The sequence below is a fragment of the Magnolia sinica genome, chromosome 6 (genome assembly GCF_029962835.1).
Source record: "Magnolia sinica isolate HGM2019 chromosome 6, MsV1, whole genome shotgun sequence".
Lineage (NCBI taxonomy): Eukaryota > Viridiplantae > Streptophyta > Magnoliopsida > Magnoliales > Magnoliaceae > Magnolia > Magnolia sinica.
In genome coordinates, this window is record NC_080578.1 from 97,672,033 (window position 1) to 97,696,883 (window position 24,851).

The window sequence follows — 24,851 nt, forward strand, 5'->3', positions numbered from 1 at the left end:
TTTGAAATGCTACTCTCACAGTCACTTTCTTGTTAATAAAAGGAGGAAGATGAAAGGCGGAGAACAAAATAGTTTCTCTCAACATATTCCACGGTTTGGGCAGCTAAAAATAGAAGTACGAAAATGGAAAAACAAAGGAATTGGGGAGAAATTATCAATCAAATCATACTTGTAGGCATCTGAGATCAGGATCAGAGGAAATCCAATAAAATAGAGCACCATCTTCTGTGAGAACTGTGCTATGAATCATTCCCGCTGCAATCGAGACAACATGAAGCCGTTCCATCCGATGGAACTTCAATGGTGCAGTCCCACTTTTCTTTATATTTCGAGCAACAACGACACGCCTTGGGGTGACAAGTCGGTGACCCCAAGTAAATACCTGCAAAGTCATTAAAATCGAATTCACCAAGTTACAAAAGCATCACATATATACCAAAGTAATCCAAAGTAGATGCATACTGGCAGAAAATTTTGCTACTGAATTGCACAAAAGCGTTAGCAGCAGCAGGAGCACATTCGGATACAAAAGAAGGGAAGTGGATATTCCCAAAATCTCAGGAAATGCAAATGCATGTAAATGCTTGGAATCAATGGGTCACTTATTCATTCACTGTGTATTTTCTAGGGAAGTATGGGGTCTTCTTCTCCAATGCTTCGGGGTTCTAAGGTTCCCGAAAACAATAGAGGAATTTCTCATTGCATGGCATGGTGGGGGGATGGGGAAAGAAAGAAAAAGGGTGTGGCAATTAAGTTTGCTAGCAACCCTTCGGTTTTTATGGTGGGAAAGAAATCAGTGCTGCTTCAACAACAAATTGAGAAGCCTGGTGCAAGTTTTCAATAGGGCAACTCTTAATTTGAAGGATAGGGTGAAAGCTTAGATTTTTCAATCTTCTCTTCTTGCATTTGAGGGGGCTTTTGCTAGGGAGTGTTGTACTTTTGTATATTTGTATGCTTTGGCTTCGGTCTTTTTATAATATATCATATCATTGTTCAAAAAAAAAAAAAAAAGATTCTGAAGCTAGATTAGGTCAGGAGTGGTATGTCAATAAAAGATTTCTGCATCCAAGGATAGTGGGCCAGGCTCGGGCCAAGCAAAATCAAGATTTTGAATAGGCCCCGGACAGTTCAAAATATGGGCACAAGCCACTCTAGGTCCGGCCCATTGACGGACCTAGTAGCTAAGAAGGTAGAAATAAGTTTTCTTGTGGAACGAGATACACCACGTCCAAGGTTATTCCAGCATTCTTAATGTGAACGAGGAAACGCTGAAATGGATTGACATGAAGCATCGCTATTTCAACAGGAACAAATCAGCTTTAATGATGTTTGAAACCTATACAGTAAGGTTCTAAAACCAATAATTCTGCTTGGACTTGATGAGGGCCCGACTCCGAGCTTCTTCAAAACACTCTCAAGTATTCAACTGAAATTTCTTGTTTCAGAAGCTAAAGTTTTTTTTCGAACTTGAGAAACTCAACTGAAAAAGATAAAGAAGAAAATAAAAAATAAATGAATAAAAATAAAGAAGCTAACGTTGCAGTTTGATTCCTCTGCTCAGTTCTAAAAGAATCTAATTGAGTTTCTCAAGTACCCTATCTCTTTTTTTTTTTCCAACCTATCCCTTTAAGTCAACTCAAGTCTTGATTGAATTCAGTCAACTCAGCAAATTTTTTGAATGCTTCGAGTTTTCTAAACGGAGCTACATGACAATGATTAAAAGAAGGCCTACAACCAATAAAAGCATGAAAACAAATATAGAAAGTTTCTAAAATGTCCTAGAGAAGCCATGTAATAAACAACACATCAGTTCGAATGCCTACCAAACGAAACTTGGAGTTTATCAAAACCATAGCATTCGAAAATCAGCAGCTGGGTAAGTTACAGTAATCAAATCAACCAACAACTTCTGCTTAAGTTTACCTCCCCATCTGCTCCTAGTACAATTGTATGATACTTTGCTGCCGAAACTCCAATTAAGACTTTGCCTTTCAGATATTCAACCACCCGTGGAGTGTAGTTTGAGGCCGAGTTGGAGGTGCCATATCCAAGCTGACCTTCCTTGTTGCAGCCCCATGTAAAAACTTCACCAGACTCGGAAACTGCAGCAGTATGTTTGTTTGCAGCAGCAACAGCAACTATTTTTGTCCTGAGTGAACTCACACGTCGTGGTGTGGGTTGGGAATCCACAGAAGTATAACCAAGTTGACCCTCTGCACATAAGGTTTAAGAAGTCACTAAGGTATTTAGCAGCCATAAAAGTGGTATTGCGTTAATGGTTTGAAAAAGGTTGGCCCCTTCTTTATTGTAGCCTGAAAATAGTCACAAGCTGAACTGAAATACCAAGGATGAGAGCATGAAATTTGTTTCATAGTGAAATGCATAACAGACTCCCACTCTAGGCCCCACCATGAACATGCCCGAGACCATGAAAATAGTCACAAGCTGACTGTTTTTTTTTTTTTTAACGAGTAACAGATAATTTGATGCGGACACAGGTGCATTCAAGGTGTACCAACGAAAAAAGCGCCAACCACAAGTGCCGTCCTTGTGGATAGGCGAATATTGAGGAGCTGAAGACCTTTCACATGTGATTGGACATATAAAAGACCCCACTTAGGGAAGACACATGTGAAGGAAGATTGGAGAAAGAGGACCGAGCGCCCAAACTTTCCCATACTTATGTTATTTGCACGTTTTTTGACTTAGTTAGCGGTCTTTTAGTAATCTTATATCTTTATTTGCTTATCCTAGGGGTATTTTAGTAATTTTATGTCTTTATGTGCTTATTTAAGTGGGGTAAAGCCCTAAACACGAATTTGAACTATTGATGAATGAAAAGCAAACCCTTTGGTTGCCTCCTTTCTCTCTTCTCTCTAATGGTGCTTCTTCTCTCCCCTTGATCTTCTTCTTCTAATTTCTTCTTGTGCCCCTCCAACTTCCTCAAGGTAATAACTTTCTTTCTTCTATTTTTTTTTGTTTTGGCTAATTCCTCTTCGATCAAAATCTTGAGAACCGATCTAAACCCTAAATCTCCAAATTCTCAAATCCCTAATCCGAGAAACTTCTTGGTTCTTCGGACTAGTGATCTTCATTGATCGATTGGGTGTGACCATGCAAGATCGGGAGGTCTCATCCCTCGCCGGATCCAACCTAAGTAGTAATTGAATTCCATACTCCATGGTTGTAGTGATGGCCCGCTCCATTGCATGTTTCCTTTATGATTTTCTCAGTTATGATGATTATTGTTAGAATTTTAGATCATTTATTCCTTTTATTTCCACTGTTTAATTATCTCCATGAGCATGCATCATAATTAGGGCTGTCCTGCGTCAAATTTGGTATCAAAGCCTAGGCTTGCATGGTTTTTGTCTAGATCGAGTTATCAAATTAGGGTTTTGATTTTTAGGTTTAACTTGGGAAAGTTTCAAGTTTAGAAAGTTTTCAATTTTCGAAACTTTCCAATTTTAGAAAGTTTGTAATCTGGAAAATTTTCAGATTTGAGTTGTTTCTTGTTTCAACTTAATTGTGTCAGTTCATAGTAGTTTTGCATTCATCGCATTCATCTTGAAAGTCATAACACCTAGTAGTCTAGTTAGGTAGAGTTTGGTTCAAGTCTTCATTATATGCCCACGAGAAGAGGTAGAGGTTTCGGACTTCAACCTACCATGAATAACGAGCAGTTATCTGAGCAACTTGCTCAATTGATACAAAAGATAACCGCCCTAGAAGCGAGTCAAAGGCGTGAGTTTGCCCGCCTTGAGAACCAAATTACCACCACCATGACTAAGGTGGAGCAACTAGAGGCGTCCCAAAAGGAAAACCCCGCTGTAGGGGAAGATGCGCACTCCCAAGTGGAAGGAATCATTGAAGAACGTGCTGCCACACGTGGTGGTAGTGAGGATAGAGATCGTGGTAACGGTCGTGGTGTGGTGCGAGAGGCACGAACCACATGTGGTTATCAAGACCGTTATGATCTAGATGAGCGTGCGATGAAGAGTGTGAGAGTTGAGGCCCCGAGTTTTGATGGACGCTTGGATCCCAAGGCATTCCTTGACTGGGTTGCTGACATGGACCACTACTTTGAGTGGTATGGCATGTCGGAAAACCGTCAAATGCGGTTTGCTAAGATGAAGCTTGTGGGTCAAGCCAAGCTCTTCTGGACCAACACTGAGCGTAGGGTAGAGAGAGTTGGTAGAGCCCCTATCACACATTGGTATGAGATGAAAGAGAAGTTGAAGGAGAAGTACCTTCCTCTCTCATACCGTCAGAAGCTCCTTGACCAATGGCAATCCTTACGCCAAGGGTCAATGTCTGCCGGTGACTACATCGCTAAATTTTAAGAGTATGTGATGCGATGTGATATCCGAGAAGATCCTCTAGTAACGCTCTCGCGTTTCAAGACGGGCCTTTGTGCGGATCTTCAGCACGAGCTTATTACTCGGCCCTTAACGGACTTAGATGAAGCATATCAAGTCGTGCAGGAGTTAGAGCAAGATCTTAAGGCTCCTGTTGTTCGTCGTTTTGAGTCCCGAGACTCCAATACTAGATCTAGTTCCCAAGGAACTAGACCTAATATTGGTAATCAACCTAGGGCACAGGCGACCATTCCGCCTAGGCCTAGGGAGGACAAGGGCAAAGGGGTTCTTGGTGCCGGTCCTAGTAACATGAGCCAAGTGAGGTGCTATGAGTGTGGCAACCTTGGCCACACGTCTAATCAGCGTCCTACGAAGAGCCGTGGGAGAGCCTTAGTTATAGGCGAATCCCACGAGGGTGGAGATGACCAGGGTGATTATGAAGTTGAAGAGTATCACCCTGAAGGAGGACTTACTGATGAAGAAGAAGTGGATGGAGAAGCAACGCTTGCAGTAGTCAGGCGTGTGTTAGCTCAGTCTAGAAGTAGTGCTGACTGGCGTCGAAGCACTATCTTCTACACTATTGCCAAGTGTGGTAAAAAGAATTGTAAGGTGATAGTGGACAGTGGAAGTTGTCAGAATGTGATTTCCACTAGCACCTTAGATCACTTAAAACTGAAATCCACACCTCATCCAGACCCGTATAAAGTTTCTTGGGTTAACAAGACATCCCTACCTGTCACCCAGCAATGTCTAGTCCCCATCGAGTTTGGGTCATACAAAGAGTCCCTGTGGTGTGATGTTTTACCTATGGATGTGGGGCATGTTATCCTAGGTAGACCGTGGCTATTCGATAATGATGTCACGATCTTTGGCCGTTCGAATGCGTGTACTTTTATGTATAATGGTAAAAAGATCAAACTTAATCCCATGCCACCTGAGAATACACTAGGAAAGAAGGATGAGAAGGCAAGTGAGCCTAGAGAAATGGGGAAATCCAAACCTAAGTCTTTACATATAATCAGCGCAAGAGAGTTTGAAAAAGAGGCTAAGGAGGATTCTATGGTGTATGCCCTTGTGGCTAGAGAAATTACACCTGAGGTTCCATCAGAGTTGCCCTGTGAGGTGACCTCGGTCCTGAAGGAATACAGTGATGTATTTCCTGAAGACTTACCGAATGAGTTGCCACCTATGAGGGACATACAGCATGCCATTGATCTTGTCCCAGGGTCTACTCTACCGAACCTTCCTCACCACAGGATGAACCCTGCAGCGCATGCAGAGTTGAAGAAGCAAGTTGATGAGCTTCTGCAAAAGGGTTTCATCCAAGAGAGTATGAGCCCGTGTGCCGTGCCTGCATTGTTGACGCCAAAGAAAGACGACACGTGGCACATGTGTGTGGACAGCCGTGCCATAAACAAAATTATTGTCAAGTATAGGTTCCCTATACCTAGACTTGATGATATGCTTGACATGATGGTCAGGTCCACTATATTCTCTAAGATAGACCTCAAGAGTAGATATCACCAAATTCATATACGCCCAGGAGATGAGTGGAAGACGGCGTTTAAGACGAAAGATGGGTTGTATGAGTAGTTGGTCATGCCCTTCGGCTTGACTAACGCACCCAGTACTTTCATGCGGGTGATGACACAAACTTTGAGGCCGTTCATTGAAAAATTCCTAGTGGTGTACTTTGACGATATTCTTATTTATAGTACCACTAAGGAATCACACCTTGAACATTTAAAGAAGGTTTGTACGCTAATCTTAAGAAATGTGCATTCATGTCTAACCAAGTTGTGTTCTTAGGATTTATAGTGTCATCTGAAGGGATGCGGGCAGACCCTGAAAAAGTCAGGGCCATAGTTGAGTGGCCAGAACCAAGGAACATTCATGAGGTGTGAAGTTTTCACGGCCTAGCAACTTTTTATCGTCGGTTCATTAGGGGTTTTAGCACGATCATGTCTCCCATTACCGAGTGCATGAAAAAGGGAGAGTTCGTGTGGTCTAAAGCCGCCGTCAAGGCTTTTAAAAAAATTAAGGGCAAGATGGTGGAAGCTCCTGTCATGAGTCTACCTGACTTTTCTACAGTCTTTGCAGTAGCGTGCGATGCGTCTGGTGTCGGTATAGGTGGAGTGTTGAGTCAAGAAGGACACCCAGTGGCCTATTTCGGTGAAGAAGCTGACTGAGGCAAAACAATAATACTCAACTTACGACACAGAAGTTTATGCGGTAGTGCAATCCATGAGACATTGGCGACACTACCTCCTACCGCAAGAATTCGTTTTGTTTTATGACCATGAGGCTTTGAGATATTTGCATTCTCAGAAGAAACTCAACCCAAGGCATGCTAAGTGGGTAGCATTTCTTCAGGAATATTCGTTTATTTTGAAACATAAGGTCGGGGTTAAAAACAAACCAGCGAATGCCCTCAGTAGGAGAGTGGCGTTGCTCAACTCCTTGAGTATAGAGGTAGTCAGATTTGAGCAACTGAAAGATGAATACCCCATATGTCCTGATTTTGGGGGTACTTACACGTCGTTCTCTAGTGACCAGCATATTATGGGTGAATATGTTCTTAAAGATGACTTTCTTTTCAAGGGAGACAAACTTTGTATTCCCCGTATGTCCCTTCGTGAATTCCTCATCTGGGAGCTTCATTCAGGAGGGATAGCTAGCCATTTTGGTCGTGATAAGACCATTGCCCTCGTGGAAGATCGTTTCTATTGGCCAAACCTCAAGCGAGACTAGCCAAAGTTTTAGGACAGTGTCGAACATATCAGCTGGCAAAACAAAGAAAGAAAAATACCGGGTTGTACACGCCATTGCCAGTGCCACATGCTCCGTGGCAGGACATTAGTATGGACTTCGTGCTCGGGCTTCCCAAGACTATAAAAAAGCACGATTCCATTTTTGTCGTTGTGGACCGTTTTTCTAAAATGGCGCATTTCCTCCCATGTTCGAAGACGTCAGATGCGTCTCATGTTGCTCGTCTTTTTTTTGATGGTGTGGTGCGTCTCCATGGGTTACCTAAAACCATAGTGTCTGATCGTGATGTTCGATTTACTAGCTATTTTTGGAAGACACTGTGGCACATTATGGGAACTCATTTGCAATTTTCTACTGCTTACCACCCACAAACAGATGGTCAAACTGAAGTGGTAAACCGTAGCCTTGGAAATCTTCTACGTTGTCTAGTGTGTGAACATGTTAAGACTTGGGACCTAATTTTACCAACTGCTGAACTTGCTTATAATGGGCCAGTTAATAGATCTACAGGGTTGAGTCCTTTTGAAATTGTAAGTGGTTATAAACCTAGAATGCCCATAGATCTCTTACCTATGTCTGTTACCCAAAGGTCTTCTGAGTCAGCCGATGCATTCGCACGCCATATTCATGATTTGCATACACATATTAGACAGCGGTCAAATAAGAGCAATGATGATTATAAAGTTTTAGCTGATTCTCATCGTAGAGTGCAAGAATTTCAAGAAGGAGACTATGTAATGGTGCGAATAAGGCCAGAGCGATTCTCTCAAGGATCTGCAAAGAAATTACAAGAGCGTAGTGCTGGACCATTCAAGATATTACAAAAGGTTGGGTCCAACGCGTATCGGGTTGACCTTCCATCTGAAATGAGCATTAATCCAACTTTTAATGTGGAAGATCTAGTCCGTGCCCATACTCCCATTGTTGATACATCATCCCTTTCATGGCCTTTTTCTAAGTTTGCTACCCAAACCCCTTCCACCCCCTCCTCCACCCATTACCCATAAAGAAGCAATTGAGGAAATCTTGGATGACGAGATAGTATCCACGAGAGATGGGGGTTTCCAAAGGTATCTTGTCAAGTGGAAGAACAAACCATCGTCTGAATCTACGTGGCTGTCGGGCGACGCATTGCAGGGTATTGATCCAGATCTACTTGAGCGTTACAAAAGTTTCAACTCGTCGGGGTCGAGTTTTCTCACCCGAGGGGAATTGATTGCGACACAGGTGCATTCAAGGTGTACCAACGAAGAAAGCGCCAACCACAAGTGCCGTCCTTGTGGATAGGCGAATATTGAGGAGCTGAAGACCTTTCACATGTGATTAGACATATAGAAGACCCCACTTAGGGAAGACACATGTGAAGGAAGATTGGAGAAAGAGGACCGAGCGCCCAAACTTTCTCATACTTATGTTATTTGCACGTTTTTTGACTTAGTTAGCGGTCTTTTAGTAATCTTATATCTTTATTTGCTTATCCTAGGGGTATTTTAGTAATTTTATGTCTTTATGTGCTTATTTAAGTGGGATAAAGCCCTAAACACGAATTTGAACTATTGATGAATGAAAAGCAAACCCTTTGGTTGCCTCCTTTCTCTCTTCTCTCTAATGGTGCTTCTTCTCTCCCCTTGATCTTCTTCTTCTAATTTCTTCTTGTGCCCCTCCAACTTCCTCAAGGTAATAACTTTCTTTCTTCTATTTTTTTTTGTTTTGGCTAATTCCTCTTCGATCAAAATCTTGAGAACCGATCTAAACCCTAAATCTCCAAATTCTCAAATCCCTAATCCGAGAAACTTCTTGGTTCTTCGGACTAGTGATCTTCATTGATCGATTGGGTGTGACCATGCAAGATCGGGAGGTCTCATCCCTCGCCGGATCCAACCTAAGTAGTAATTGAATTCCATACTCCATGGTTGTAGTGATGGCCCGCTCCATTGCATGTTTCCTTTATGATTTTCTCAGTTCTGATGATTATTGTTAGAATTTTAGATCATTTATTCCTTTTATTTCCGCTGTTTAATTATCTCCATGAGCATGCATCATAATTAGGGCTGTCCTGCGTCATAATTTTATTGAAACGAAAGCAAAAGAAACAACACAAAAGGAGAGCTGAAGAGATGGGATAGCGACTCAGCTACTCCCTAGAAAAGGAAGATTACAGCCCTTTAGTTTATCAACAGCATAAGCCCACTCAACTAAAAAGTGAATCACCCTATTGACAGTAGCCTCTAAAGATTTAGACATGTCATTAAAACACCTCCCATTTCTTTCTTCCCACACAGCCTACCATACTGCCAAAAGAGACATTCTCCACAGCTTTGACCTATGCTTTCCACAGCTTACACCATGCCATGCCTGCTGCAATCCTCGAACAGATTCTGGAAAAGTCCATTGAATCTTAAAGCGGAGCAGAATTTCAGTCCATATCCGATATGTGAAAGGACAGTGGATAAAGAGATGGTCCACTGTTTCTTCATTTTCCATGCAACATAGACAGATATTTGTGATGTACATGCCCCTTTTCCTCAGATTGTCCACTGTCAGGACCTTTTTCTTACAAACCAACCAACCGAAAGTAGCTATCTTTGGAGGAACTTGGTATTTCCAAATCTGATAGGCCGATTCCTCTTCAATAGAAGGAGAATTCTTTGCAACATGACTATAAATATGTTTCAATATGTGGACTGTTATCAATATGTTTCAGTATTTCATCCTTACAATATATGTGAGACTGACCAGGTACGCTGACCGACCTGCATTTTGAGCCAAGGCACCTACTACACAGTGTGGGCCAACTGATGAACAGACCAGATCTCTCATGTGCGTGTTATGCAAGCACATCAGACCAGTGCATGCATCAGGTAGGAGGAACCAGTGTTTTAAATAGCCTATCCTATGCAGCACATAAAACTAGCTTAAGTCACATGTAGCAAATGGTATGGTACACATTTAGTAGCATATGCTACACACCATGCAGCCTCCCTTATAAGTTACATAGTCAACTACATTTTCTTCTTTTTCCCCCTTTTTTTCTTTTTTAAATATGTGCTATATACTATTTTTCACTAAAACAGTAAAATCAAATAATGTTTTCAATGAGTTATTACATCTTGCTATTTTCAGTATAAATAAATAATAAAAAAAAAAAAAATAGTTAGTTCTTGCAACGACTTTAGAGAAATAATATGAGCAACAGTAACAAATCAGTTCGGTTGTTATTTTTATCTTCCTTTTTTATGGATATTGTTATTATTTCTTTGTACTTACTCCTTGCCCTATTTTTCCTACTACAAGCTGCATAACTAACACATCACTCTTTGAAGGTGTGAATGCTATGCTACAAGCTATTCACTATTTAAAAAACGTTACGTGTACATTAAATGTGGACAGTTGGCCAATTTTTTTTATCAGTGCATCTTTATTTTATACGTGAGACCAATTGGATGAGCCAACCAACCTAGCAGACCACCTGATGAACAGACTGGATCTCTCACATATGTGCTATGCTAGCACGTGTGCCTCAAAGAAGCCCATTAGCAAGGCTCTTATTCTGTACTGGCAGAGAAACTAGACTATAGCAGGGATAAGGCTATGATGATGATGATGATGACAGACAATCAGGCTATCATTGCCAAACAGGCAGATATTATTGGATGTGCATCCAATGTTACGTACGTAGAATGTCAATCGGTTTAAATATAAGATTCTCTGGCCACCAAAAATTCGAGTTGGACCAAATCTTCAGAAGAATCACAGTATGCTGTCAGCATATTAGACATGTGTAGATGTAAAATACCAAAGATTACCTCGATTTGACCCCCAAGTAAACACTTCCCCGCCCTCTGTTGCAATGATGGTATGATGTTTGGCTGCTGCAATAGCCTTAACTCGGCGAGATCCTAACCCAAGGGTCACCTGCCGAGGAGTGATAACTGCAGCTTGACCACTGCAAACAATTGCAAATTAGCACCTCCAATATGGAGAGCAGCTACTCCTCACAACTCTCGAATATTGCAACACAGGAACAAGAAACATGCCAATGTATTTTAGCGGGAGAGAAGTCTTCACAAAGAAGAACTACTCTTCTTTTTTTTTTGAAAAATGATGTAGACTTTATTAAATGCAAAAGAAAAACAGAACAAGGAGAGAGCTGAACCGCTGAGATAGCGAAACAGCTATTCTCCTATAAAGCTGCAAAAGGCATGCGAAACAATTCATGAAAAGAAAAGTATAAACAGGAAAACAGTCACCATGTCAAGAACAAAATGCCCTTTGAAATAGTGCATGGGTGCCGAGACAGTAAATAATGGAGAATCAAAACACTTCCTATGTTATGTGATTTTTACACGTAACAAGCTCAGAGGTATCAAATGTTTCTTGCTGACCCACAACTGATTGACATGAATATCTATATCAGCATTTAAATGCCTGCTACAACCACAAACCTGCTAATATGGGAACACCCATAAGTACTTGAAAAGACAACCTACCACAAGCATTCACAGTCCTATATCTGCCTGCCAGCTCTCTTCTCCAACCAACAATATAAACATTCCTATGAGCATGCAAAGCAAACACTGACATCAATAGAGCATGCTCAAATAACATCAGAGTAGCAATTCCACTTGCCACAGGCCATGCTAGGTAATCTAGCGATCAGCGTTGAGAAATTTTGGTGGACCATCACCAAGGTATTAAAACACAATTACATAATGGCTGTTATGTAACGGCAACGGTGGGAGCCATTACACAATACGGGGCTGTAATCCCTTTCTGAAAGAAAAGCAAAAAATCTTGACCATTATAGAGCCATAAGGCCTGTATCGTAACAGCCATAACAAGCAGCAAATGAACCATGCTGTTATGTAATGGCAACAGTGGGAGCCATTACGCAATACAGGGCTATAACCCCTTTCTGAAAGGGGAAAAAAAAATAATCTTGACCATTATAGAGCCATAAGGCCTGTATCGTAACAGCCATAACAAGCAGTAAATGAGCCATGCTGTTATGGCCACCATTACTGTTAGTGAATACCTTGGCCATGACAAGCACTAGATGGACCATGCTCGTGGCTTTATCACTCAGAAACTCGGATCGACTTGTTCTCGAGTCGAATCATGACTCGCCCAGGTCATGGGTGATTCACAGGGAGTAGGTGAGACCCCGGCCTCACCCAAGACGGTGCGACCCTTACTGTGGGGTTACCGTGGGGCCCACCTTGATGTATGTATTATGTATCCACACTGTCCATCCATTTTTTTGGACCGTTTTAGGGAATTATTCCAAAAATGAAACAGATCCAATTATCAGGTGGACCATACTATAAGAAACAGTGGTGATTGACCATTAATGGGCCACAAAAGTTTTGGATCAAGCTGATATTTTTTCCCCTTCGTCCAGGCTTATCTGAATTTATCAACATATTGGATGGTAAATGAACACTAGAGGAACATTAAGGTGCGCCTGAAGAAGTTTTTAATGGTAGGACGGTCAATCACCACTTTTTCTTATGGTATGGTCCACCTGATAATTGGATCTGCTTCTTTTTTGGGATAATACCCTAAAATGATCTAGAAATGCGGATGGGCAGCATAGATACATCAAGGTGGGGTTGAGGCCAGGGTCTCCCCTAATCTGCTCTCATTCAAAAGAGAGGGGGGGGGTGTCCGAGCTGACTCGTCTGAGTTGCACCAGACTCAAACAAGTCTTAAAACGATGAACATGCTTGATTTCAAAAGAAGAGACTCAAATGACAAGTTGACAAGTTGCACCAGACTCAAATGAGTCTTAAAACGATGAACATGCTTGATTTCAAACAAATAGACTAACTCGGACCGGACTTCTGAAGCTTAAAACTAGAAATGACAAATACTAGGCAATGCCCCTAAAGTCAGCAGCCAGTCACAGCATGCACAATTATCTTTAAATGCAAATGAAACCTGTAAATGACGGAAAAAGGGAGCAAGAAGAAACATAAGTATATTTTATTCAACTACTAAACTATTTCTCAGTTTGAATACAGTTAATCTGTAATGCCAATCACTTTTGACGTCAAGTGGGAGAATAAACATAACATTTCTAGCTGCTTCATGTCCACACCAAAAGCCCACCTTCAGTGTGGGGCAGAATGGTGTTCCTGAAAAACAAAAAACAAAACAATTAACAAGAAATCCATTCATCTTTTCTACGTTAGCTTTCAAATATTATCCTTAGTGCTTTTCTTTTTCTTTTTTTTGAGCAAGAAATCAATCATTGTTAGTTCTTGATGTTGTCTGTTCTAAATGGTTGCTGGCTGCAGAAGAGAGGGAAAAACCACTCCCGAATCAACACTCCAAATTATGCAAGTCACGCATGTGCAATGTTAAAATTGTTTGAGCTCATACTAGAAGGCTTTCCTGCCGTAACCCACTTCAGTTTTCTTATTTTGCAGTTCATCTGCTTTTGCGTATCACTGAAAAACCTTTTTGGGACATTCGGTCATTCTCCTTATAATTGTAAAAGCCTAGAGTCCACGGGCCTTACAAAGCTATTTTGAAGGATCATTCATATGCCATCAGAAAGGACTGATATTATTTCAAATTGATTGCAGAAGTGCTTCTTCTTCTTTTTTTCTTCTATTTTAATTGCGTTGTATAGGTATTTAGGTAATCTGGGCTCAAACCCAACAACTCCTGTCTACCATTAAGCTATTCTATTTTGATTGCTTGATGAACTTCATAGCGTTAAGGATGTAACATCCAGGGACCTGCACTCAGATAAAGGGATATATACACACACACACAAACACATGCATGCACACACACATCAGCACTCCGACATGTATGAAAAGAGTAATTGTCCTGATAAGAAAATTGCAAGTAGACAAGCATTGCCACCGATCTTTACATGCGCCAAAAGATGCAGAAGCAGGTTTTAAGAGATGCAGCATTTTCAAACCTGTGGATATCGAAGTCAGGGTGCCCAAGGCGACCTCCCCTTCCAAATCCCCAAGTGTACAGTTCACCACTAGCACCAACTGCTACGCTATGAAACTTCGCAGCAGCAACTATCTTAGTATAAGAACCTTGAAGTGCATCAACTTTGCCAGGAAGCTTCTGTATGTGTGCATTTCCAGTACCAAGTTGATAGTTTGTGCCACTTCCCCAACTGAAGACTTCCGTGGCAACTGAAAAGGAGATTGGAAATCAGGATGGCAGGAGTATAGATGTATGACATAAAAAGACCACCTTCATTGGATTGTTAGCAATGTCAGTGTGTCACCAAAACTTTAAAAAAAATAAAATAAAATTTTAAAAGCAACGGGATTAAATTAAAAACGGAAGAAAAATAGAATTTGATAGAAGAGACCATCACCAAAACTTTAAATTGACTTGTCAGACAGTCCATTATCAATCTACCCAGCCCATGTACCACTAGGGGCAACTTGATGCAGGAAAAGAAAAAAAAAAAGCCAATCACAACATTGACCATTTTTTATAACCTTATGTTCCTTTACAAGCCTATAGTGGATGGTTAGAATCATCTAACCAAAGTGCTTCTTTGCCATCATAAGCAATCCATGGTGAGACTTATTGAAATGGATGTTTCCAGATGATGATTGGACCTATTTTGTTCTCTACAATCTTGAAGGTCCATTTTCATGCCACTGATTAAATGGTTAGGATCATCTGACCAGTGTGATTTTTCGTCAGTCCTGCCAATAGTGGTATGTAATGGGTGGATAATCCAGATTGAATATTGAATGTTCCACATGTCATTTAGAAGCTTGGCAACACCGCTAACATCCCCACGAAGGTGGCCCACCCCCAAATACACGTGAATGCATACATGCTTATGTGATTCATGAGCATTGACATGTGAAATATAAGCAGACAAATTTAAAAAAAAAAAAAAATTAAAAAAACCTCTATGGTGTGCGTTTGCTTATGCCCATATGGAATTATATGATTTTCGGCCCATAAATATGCACAGTAGCCTTGGGTCTTCAGTTTGTACAAGTGGAACCAATGTTCAAATGACCTGGACCATTGAAGTGAGAGGCCCCAACAGTATCGTCTATGCCCAAAAGATCTCCTAGACTGAAGCTTGTACCCATCCAAATTTCTGCATTTTCTCTACTGAATAAGACCTGCTGCTGCTTTTTAATTTGGTTGTCTATGTGCAGGCCACCAACACAAGGGTCACAATTGTCCCATAGAAGAAAATTAATGCATAGTCCATCCACAACAGGGCTTATCAGATCAATAGTCTGGATAATGAACAGCGGACCCCATTTGTACATACTGAAGTGAGCATACTATGCATATCCTCATGTTGGGAATCATACAATTCCTCTATGCCCATTCCCTATTATCCCAACAGGCGCTTAGTTTATTGTCCTCAAAATCATGCACTAAACAAAATTTGATAATATACCTGAATTATGTCCATTTCCAACAACCTGTAGCACAGGTCCAGAAAGGAGATCAACAGGGGTGCGACACTTGGAATCCTCCAATGTAAGGGATGCACCAGCCTGGAGAAGAGCACTTGCCACAGCAAGATGACCAAAATGGAGAGCCCTGTGTAGGCTGCTCCATCCTGATTCTCCATCCTGGAAGAGAAAAGTGGGTCACTTGTTTAAATGACCTTATTTTCATCATACAAGTATATATAGCCATACTAATGTGAGACCTCTTTCAGAAAAAAACAAAATGTATGAGAAACTTATAATAAAACTAAGAAGCATGGTTCCTCCAAAAATAGCAAAGTGCGCAGCTATATACCTCACAATCTCAAAAGCATTAGAAATGCAGCACCTGATATGTGTGTTATGCCCAGATATGGTCATTGATACAGACATGATGCTGGGAACGGGAGAATCATTTCCAAGAGTTTGAGACAGCGATACAGATCATAGCATGCTATCCACATTTTAGTCATATGAATTCAAAGGTCACACCCATTCTACAGTACTGAGTCCAACATACTAAATTTTAACAGAACTATAATATCCACAGAGATTTAGCAGTCATACATATTACAGCATCTTTTTTATTGTGGCATGAGACCATTTATAAGCGTGAATTCTTTGAGCTTTTCAAGATCTCTTGGGTGCTCCAAGGATCGGTGACCAAATATTTTTAGTATTTGGACTAGTATCCATCTAAGTCAAGGGAATTACTTTGCAATTGCTTCTTTCTGTCATCTTGTGGGGTATTTGGAAGGAATGGAATAAATGGATCTTTGAGAACAAGGAAAGCCTTTGCAAGTTTGCATGGTATCTTTGAAGATCTCTAATTACCAGGCTCTTGCATGCAAAGAATTTGTGAGTATATTGTCTTCAGATCCCTTTTTGAGTTGGACATTGAGGATCAACACAAGCAATGGCGTGAGGGAAAAAAATTTCTTTGTCTAGCCCACCATCAATGGGAGTTCTGAAGCTTCATCTCAGAGGCCACTCTTCCAGAAACCCAGGTCTTCTTTTTTTTTCTTTTTTTCTTTTTGAAAGGTTACAAAAAACCTGGTCCTTGTGGTTTGGGTGCCATAAATAGATTTGAAAAGGAATTTTCTTTTCTCATTCTCTAGCCTCGCAGGAATGGGATAGTGTAAAAGGGGAAGCTAGAGCCACTTGCGAAGTGCTTCACCTTTTTTGCCACGTCGAATTCCGGTCCTTTAGTGATAGAAGTAGTTCCGAGAATATTTACTATTTGGACCTGTAACAAACCAAAGGAACTTTGGAGGCGTGTTTTTATCTTCATGGAAATTAGGGAGTCAACTTCAAAGCTAAACATTTGGTTTTCCTTTTTATTAATGTTATGTTTTATATTTACTAGGTTAAGCCTCGCACTCATTCCATTTGTTGTGTTACATAAGAATTTCATGATCCTCATGTATATGCACGTGTGTGCATTTATGCATGCACACATATGCATCCCTGCGTATGAGTGTATGCATATGCATGTGCATGTATGCATATATATGTTCATGTGTGTGCATGCACGCGTTAGCTTTTGGTCACCAAGTAATGCTTGCTGTGATGAGTTGATACAAAGCAACATTTGTTCTTCTGTGCCTAATGGAGCTAACATCAAATCTAATAAAACTAGAATGAAGTTTCCAGTTAATCAAAACACAGCAAGCTCTTCCTGAACATGTAGAAAAATAAACATGCTTCAGATAATCAAAGGGGGAGGGGGGGGGGGGGGGAACTAAAAAAGGGGAGAAAACTTCAGTGCTCCCAGTTGCATTGGGACACAGACGATCTAATCCATTGATTTAAACTGTTAATTAGGTTCAACACGCATTTCATGGGCCATCATTCAAACATCTCATCAATTTGACAGTCTTAAGCATATGACTGTATTAAGCTATACAGTTAATTAGGTTCAATACTCATTTCATGACAGTCTTAAGCTTATTGGCGTTTACTTCTTTTGGCCATGTTGTGGGCTATTTGGGGCTCTAGAAATGGGAGATGCTTCCGAAATGTGGAGGGGGTAGATGTCGTGATTGCTAGGATTTCTTCTTTAGTCAAAGAGTGGGCGGGTTATGTAGAGACTACCCCGGCTGCTACTCTCCTGTAGATTTTTGTTTGGCTGTTTAGCGCTTTGTTTTGTTTTCTTGCTTTGTGAGTTCTTTCAATAAAATTTGTTAACTCTGAAAAAAAAAATTAATATTGTTACACAAAAATAGGTTAAATCAACATTTGATCCATGTATTTGTCAGGGCCATCATGGAAAGGATCACTTTTGTTTGGGAATCCTAACCATCCCATTCATGGCATAATTTATAATTTTAAAAATAAAAATTAAAAAAATTAAAAAAAAAAAAAAAACAGAGAGAGAGAGACTACGAAAATTAAGGCCAAATTTAGGATGGATTGGATCATTGGATCAGTGTGTTTTTTGCAGGATAGCCCATGAAATGTGTTTTGTACTTAACGGACAGTTCAGACCAATTGCTTGGACTGTCCAAATGACCCAATGCAACCAAAGGCACTAGAACTTATAGTGCTCTGAAAGCACTGGAGTGTTTCTCAACAAAGGGAGGGCAACAAGGAATAAATGATACTTGGCACTGGGACAAGGATAGGATATATGCTTCCCACAGACTTGAAATCCACATTTAATTGAGATATGAACAGTAAAAACATCAGTTATTTATTTTTGTAGTGAATCATCCCAACCGGGCAGCAAATTCAGCTAGTGATGTTGTTAGGAAGTATTTTTTACATGATCATACTTGCCAGGAGTGACCAATCTTTGCCACACCCATGTCCTGACAATTGGGTTTTTGAGGAATCCCCAAACTCAATCCTTGCCGTACTCGATACCAGTACCCATGCTCTAAGTAACATTGTAGGGGAAAAAAAAAAACTTGATTCATTGAAAAAAGAGGTATGGATGATGAGCCAGCACCTAGCCAGAAACAATTTTACAGAATTACTGAACAAGGAGAAAACACGACATTGATATGACGGAATATACAACTAACACACCCTGGCATCAGGATCAGCACCGGTAGCAAGTAGCCTCCTCACAATAGGCACATTATTTCTCCATATAGCAATGTGAAGAGGAGTGAGGCCAAACGCATTCCTCGAATTAATATTTCCGCCGTTCTTCTTCAGCAGCAACAACGCAGCATCTAAATCAGTTAATGAACCTTCTCGTGCAATGAACCACAAGTCTTTCTGAAAGCTGCTGGAGTTTAGTTTGCGTGCTGCTGACTGCTTTACAGACCCCAGGCCCAATCCCAAACCCTCCATAAATATTGAAACTACAACTATACCAGAACTTTTTGGATTTGCTTTACCAGAGAATATCAAGAGCCAGACCTTTCAAAACCCATATGCTATTAGCCAAAGGCAATGGACAATGCAAGTAGCTCTGGCTCTTGGGAAATTTAGCCAAGATTAATCCATGTTAAATACTTACAGTAGGAAGTACTTGTTAGGTATCAGCACACAAAGAACCCATGTTAGTCTAGTTGTTGAAATACTGATGCAAAACCACCATCGTCATCTGCCTCCATGCTGTAAAACCGAGCCAACTGCAGGAGCCATTTGCAAACCCCCATCACAATTCATGGAGGAGATTGCCAAACTGGAAACCCCTCGACATCAAGAAATCCCAAGGTGCAAACGAAGCTACAGCTGTCGTGACCCCCCTTTGTTTAACAGGTGCCTTGCATCTGTAACTTCTTCTGTCAGCACACAATTAATTCAGAAGAGTAAAGAAGCGCTATAGAACATGAATCTGATAAAGCCATTTATGGAAAGCGGGAAAAAAGATTACATAAATTCGTGCTCTTATCGCTAGGATTCATAGAAATATAAGATAGAAGAAAAGAACAGATGAAGAAACATCTAAGAGAAGAAACCAAACATGAGAAAAAGAAACCCACATGTTCAATCTCCTAGTAAGTACGTGACCCAAACAGGCAAACTGGAATAAACACGTTCTAGCATTTTTGCAGCCCTTGTCTTTTCTGCAATATAAAATATGTCGATGTACTTTATCTATGGCATACATCAAACACCAATACGAGAACATACATGTTGAAACACTTGGTAACGCACGTGACATTGGCACCTTTTGCCTATACAGAGTCTGGGTAATACTTTTTTTTTTTTTTGAGAGAGAGAGAGAGAGAGCTGAAATTTATTAGAAGCATACCAAAGGCGTAAAAAGAATACAACCCAACTCTACAACTCAAGAGAGAGAGAGAGAGAGAATGGCAGATTTAACTACCTTTAGATAAGAGGCCAGATAAGAGGCTCAACCCAACACATTACATTTTAATATCCCTGATAACCTTGTGAGATGAAGAACTCCTACTTCAAAAGCATCACCTATTGCAATCCCCCCATATGGACCACAAAACTGCAAAAATAAGCAATCACCATAGAACCTTTCCGGTTTTTCCCACCCCACCTCCATGCCCAGCTAGAGAACCGTCACAGACTTCAGCAATACCCAAGCGATGTAGATAACATTTAGAAAGTGGTCCCACACCTTTGGAGCAAATGTGCAATGAAGAAAGAGGTGATTGATCGACTTTGCATCTCCCATGCACATCAGACAAATACTTGAGAGAATAACAAATCTTCTTTGTAAATTATCAACAATTAGCACTCTCTTTATCCTCACTAACCAAACGAAAGCCGCCACCCGAGAGGAGGTTTCATACAACCACAAATGAAACGGGAAGGGATGATGATGAGTGATGCAAGACAACTAGCCACTTGCTCTAAAAGCTCGAACTGATAGAGAGTGGCGAATCAATCCCTTTATCTCATAGCTCAGGCCCCACATCGCATGGGTTAGGACCTCCACCAAACCCCCCTTGTGGGCCCCACTTCGCATGGGTTCTGCTTCACATGGGCCACACACCCCGAGTGTCCCCGCATCCCACAAGCTACCCCACTCGAGCCCGGTATGAAAATGCCCATGCATTAATCACCCCTACTAAGGAGTCTCAAACACGACCTCCCGTTCTGATACCACTTTGATGTAGGACAACTAGCCACTTGCTCTAAAAGCTCAAACTGATAGAGAATGGTGAATCAATCCCTTTATCTCATAGCCCAGGCCCCACATCGCATGGGTTAGGACCTCGGCCAAACCCCCTCGTGGGCCCCACTTCACATAGGTTCCGCTTCACACGGGCCACTCCAAGTGTGTCTCTGCATCCCACAGGTTACCCCACTCAAGCCCGATGTGAAAATGCCCCTACATTAATACACTTTGATGCAGGACAATTAACAACTTGCTCTAAAAACTCTAACTGATAGAGAGTGACAAATCAATCCCTTTATCTCATAGCTCAGGCCCCACATCGCAAGGGTTAGGACCTCGGTCGAACCCCCTCATGGGCCCCAATTCACGTGGGTTCCGTTTCACATGGATCACCCACCCTGAGTGTCCCCGCATTCCACAGGTTACCCCACTCGAGCCCGGTGTGAAAATTTCCCTACATTAATGTGGTAAGCCATATATCAGGTGAAGAGGTATCGAACGGGAAAGTGACCCGAAGCATGGCTCGACATACTAAGGAATCATCATGAGTCGAAGCAATCACATTTTCCAAGCAAGACAACAATTCAGCCAACTCCAAGATTTCCTCCTTAGTCAAATTCCTAAGGCACGGAGAAGCCCACACAACAATCCCACCAACAATCGAGTAGCATCTATCCATATTAATGAATCTTTTAGAAGAAATATGGGCTAAACTGGGGAACTCTTCTAGAAGCGTTCGATCTCCACACCAAATATTTGTCCAAAAGCAAATGTGATTTCCAACCCCCAAGGAGAAGGAGACCCCTTTGTTGAATAAATGCCTGACCAACACAATCACTTTCCAAATACTAGAAGCATGGTATAAAGAAGAACTCTTCAGTTCCCAAACCCCCCCTCCACCCCATATTTGCTAGCAATAATCTCCTTTCAAAGCCTTCCCTCTTTACTACTGAAATGCCACAGCTACTTCCCAAGAAAAGCCAAATTCGAACACAGCTTCAAATACATGGTATTTTATAATGTTTTGAGTCTTTTCTAGGTTAGTTTCTTTATTTATTCTCTCTCCCTTCTTTTACTGTAACTTCCAATTAGAAAGATTGAGTTAGAGTTGAGTCAATAGCTTTTGAGTAGAAGTGTCTTCTTACTTGAAAATTATCATGCAAAGAAGGGGGCATACAGCCATTACCCTATGGATGAAAAGAACGCAATATGCAAGTTATCAGATTGAACGAGATACCCACTATTTAGGTTCCTTCAATCGAGCTAAATTCTATAAGTGAGACTCTTCTAGAACCCTAAGGGCCGGATTGGATAGTGGGAAAAGAAAAGAAAAAAAAAATTATAATAATTATCCAATGATGATTTACCATGGATTCAAGAGCTTGTTTGGATAGCAAAGGAAACACACGAAGCAATCATTTGCCTTTTCCAGAATAAATTCTCATAGGCGTAGCAAGTGCCATACAGATTGAATGGTGCTCTTGGAATCCATGGGACATCATCATTGGATGATTATTACACTTTTCTTTTCCCAAATATCCAAACTAGCCCTAAAGATGAGGCTCCTTAGGGTCGTTTTCTTTGCAATGAGACCCACAAAACTAATCTTCTTTAATTCCCTTGCTTCAATATTCATTTTGCATGTGGATTGGATGAGATTTGGTGAGTTCAAAATGAAGAGATAATCTATTAATGCTTTTTCATATTCTAGATATGAAAAGGTCTTTATACTACTATCAGATTTTTTTTCCTTGGAGAAGTGCACTTGGATTGGAACAGAAGTTAGATTTGTCTTTATTTGGATCCCCATTGTTACGACCACATTATATAGTTTATAACCATACATCAATCAATGGAAATTTCATTAAATGTGTCATATAATTTCAACCAAATATAGTAACATCTAAATGAAGGCTAAGGAACTGCATACCTACAACTGAGTTATTGGTGCTAAGTTAGTAGGCATTACGAACTTTGGGCACAGGAACTGATACGCAACCCAATAAGTTCCTATGTGTCCACAACAACAATCGACTTGGGCCACAAAACCATCCACATCCAATCAAAAAGGAAAGAAATGACGAACTTCACCCTCAAAGTCAATGGTGTAGATGGAAGTCGAGCAGAGACCCCCTTGATCAATGGATGAGATGTGACGGGAAGCTAGCATGCCCACTCTCTCTTGACTTTTTCCATTCATCATTTCTTTTCATTTCTCTCTCTATTATTTCTCATATATATGGCAACGGACAAAAATACCTCCATAAACAGAAAACCAAAAGGACTTCTGTACAGACTCTAGATGAACACAGGGCCACTTGCATGGATAGCCCCACATTGGCCCACATCCAACGTTAGACAACAGCATCACAAGCTGTAGGCTGGACCAAGTAATGTAGCATTCTATACACATCACATGATGTATTCCATTACAATACAAAACTACAAGCATTGTATTCATCATGTGGTTTGATGTGAATCTTCTCTTTGGATATCCGCTGTGCTATGAAAATATCCTCCAGACCTTTGATCTGATAGGGCCACTATGAATTGGGGATGCCCCAAAAATATTATGCACGGGGCAGACGGGTAGTGTGCGATTTATAAGGAAAACATCACAGCAACAGGTAACATCAACAGAAATAATCACTGAAGGTTTAAAGGCTAGGGTCTTCGGATCTTAGAAAATTTTGGAGTATGGTCTAGATATAGCAGGTCCCATCAAACCAACAGCTTGGATCACCAAAACAAGCACCCACCCAAGACACAATGCATACACTCGCTCAACAGATCATATACTTCTGCAAGAAGGCAAACTTAGAACAACGGCTTGGATCGCCAAATCGGAGCCATCCACAGAACAAGAAATCACCACCCATCTCATCAATTGATAAAATCAGTCCCCATTTTCAACATTCATCAAAAGACGAAATTACAAGCAAGCAACCGACAGAAAATGCAGAGTAGATTCCTACCCAGAGTTACGAATCTGCTCCCAAATTGCAAAACCCAGATCCAGAAATGCAAGATATCAATCATCATAAACCCAATTTCTTCCAGTAGACCACAAAAAAATCCCAAATTTTCAACCGAAAGGAGGAGAAAGCCCCCAAGAACGTATCTTTGGCACCAGAATCAAAAATCCAAGTGAAAAAAAAATGTCTTAGAACACAAGAAATGGATCAGAAATCAGCACCCATAATCACGCCCTTCGAGGAATTCCTCCAAAACCCAATCGAGAAACGCCCAAAAATGATAGAGAGAGATGCAGACAGATGTGAACGACGTGAATGAGGATGATGCAAATGAATTGAAAGATAGAGAAAATAGTAGAAAATTCACCTCAGATTTCAGCGAGCTAACGAGAGAGAGAGAGAGAGAGAATTGAGAGAGTTTTATTTCTGTTTCTTAATTTTTTTCTTTTTCTCTGGTCATGATTTCTGGTATTGCGGAGCGAATCGAGCCATGGAATATACGCAGTGTCGTAAAGGAAGAGGAGTTCCAGACTCCTCTGCTAGTTCACCACCATTTAAAAATAATGGTCACTCTTCAACTATGCACGTGTCGTAGCTGTACGGATATCCACAGCAAATTCTTGGACGGCTGTGGATGGAGCATATTCCGCAATCTTACAGCTAGAATACTATAGTAGCCATCTGATTTTAGACTTGGAATATAGACCGTCCATTGAATAGCCATTTTCTGGGTGATCAGAATTGCGATATAACTCATTTTTGTAGATATGCTCAATCCATAATGTATCTCACAGTATGGACGGTCCGGATACCCGTATGAGATCGCCACATGTGAGATCAAAGAGTCACCACCATTTTCAAATCGTGGTTACGCATCGCTGGAGTCCTGTCCGTTGAATAGGAGAGAGGCGTTTCATTTTAAAATGTGCGTTTGGCTCATATCTTATTTCAAAGTTGTGGCAGCTCTATTCCTGTACACGTGCAGGCGTGCATGAAGGTCTAAGCTCGGGGAGCAATCAGTACGCTGTGCAACGGACTAAGATTCCTTCATCCGAACCGTTGGTCTGACACCGCAGATGGGGTGATGACGTGCAGACCTCCCGCCCGCGTTAGAAGACCTTTAGATTGTGATCGACGGTCCAAGAATGACCGCTAGAAAGTACGATAAAATTGGGTGGCTAGGATGAGGCCGAATCCTCTGCAACGTGAACCAATCTCCACCGCTTACGGGGGAGCAGATGACTCA

At 41.1% G+C, this 24,851-nt stretch overlaps 1 protein-coding gene across 7 annotated transcripts in view; it reads right to left on the reverse strand.

Annotated features, from left to right (window-relative positions):
- Positions 1-24,124, reverse strand: part of LOC131249198 (uncharacterized) — a 35,374-nt gene extending 11,250 nt beyond the window's left edge. Inside the window, exons 1-8 of one of the 7 annotated variants that reach the window (XM_058249815.1) lie at positions 23,973-24,122; positions 19,046-19,314; positions 18,608-18,946; positions 15,544-15,721; positions 14,065-14,293; positions 10,934-11,073; positions 1,924-2,213; positions 170-382 (exon numbers count right to left, since the gene is read on the reverse strand). In XM_058249815.1, coding sequence (XP_058105798.1) covers positions 170-382; positions 1,924-2,213; positions 10,934-11,073; positions 14,065-14,293; positions 15,544-15,721; positions 18,608-18,877 — 1,320 coding nt within the window. In that variant the 5' untranslated portion in view covers positions 18,878-18,946; positions 19,046-19,314; positions 23,973-24,122. The other 6 variants (XM_058249820.1, XM_058249817.1, XM_058249819.1 and 3 more) reach the window with 6 other exon arrangements.
- Positions 24,125-24,851: the final 727 nt, after the last annotated feature.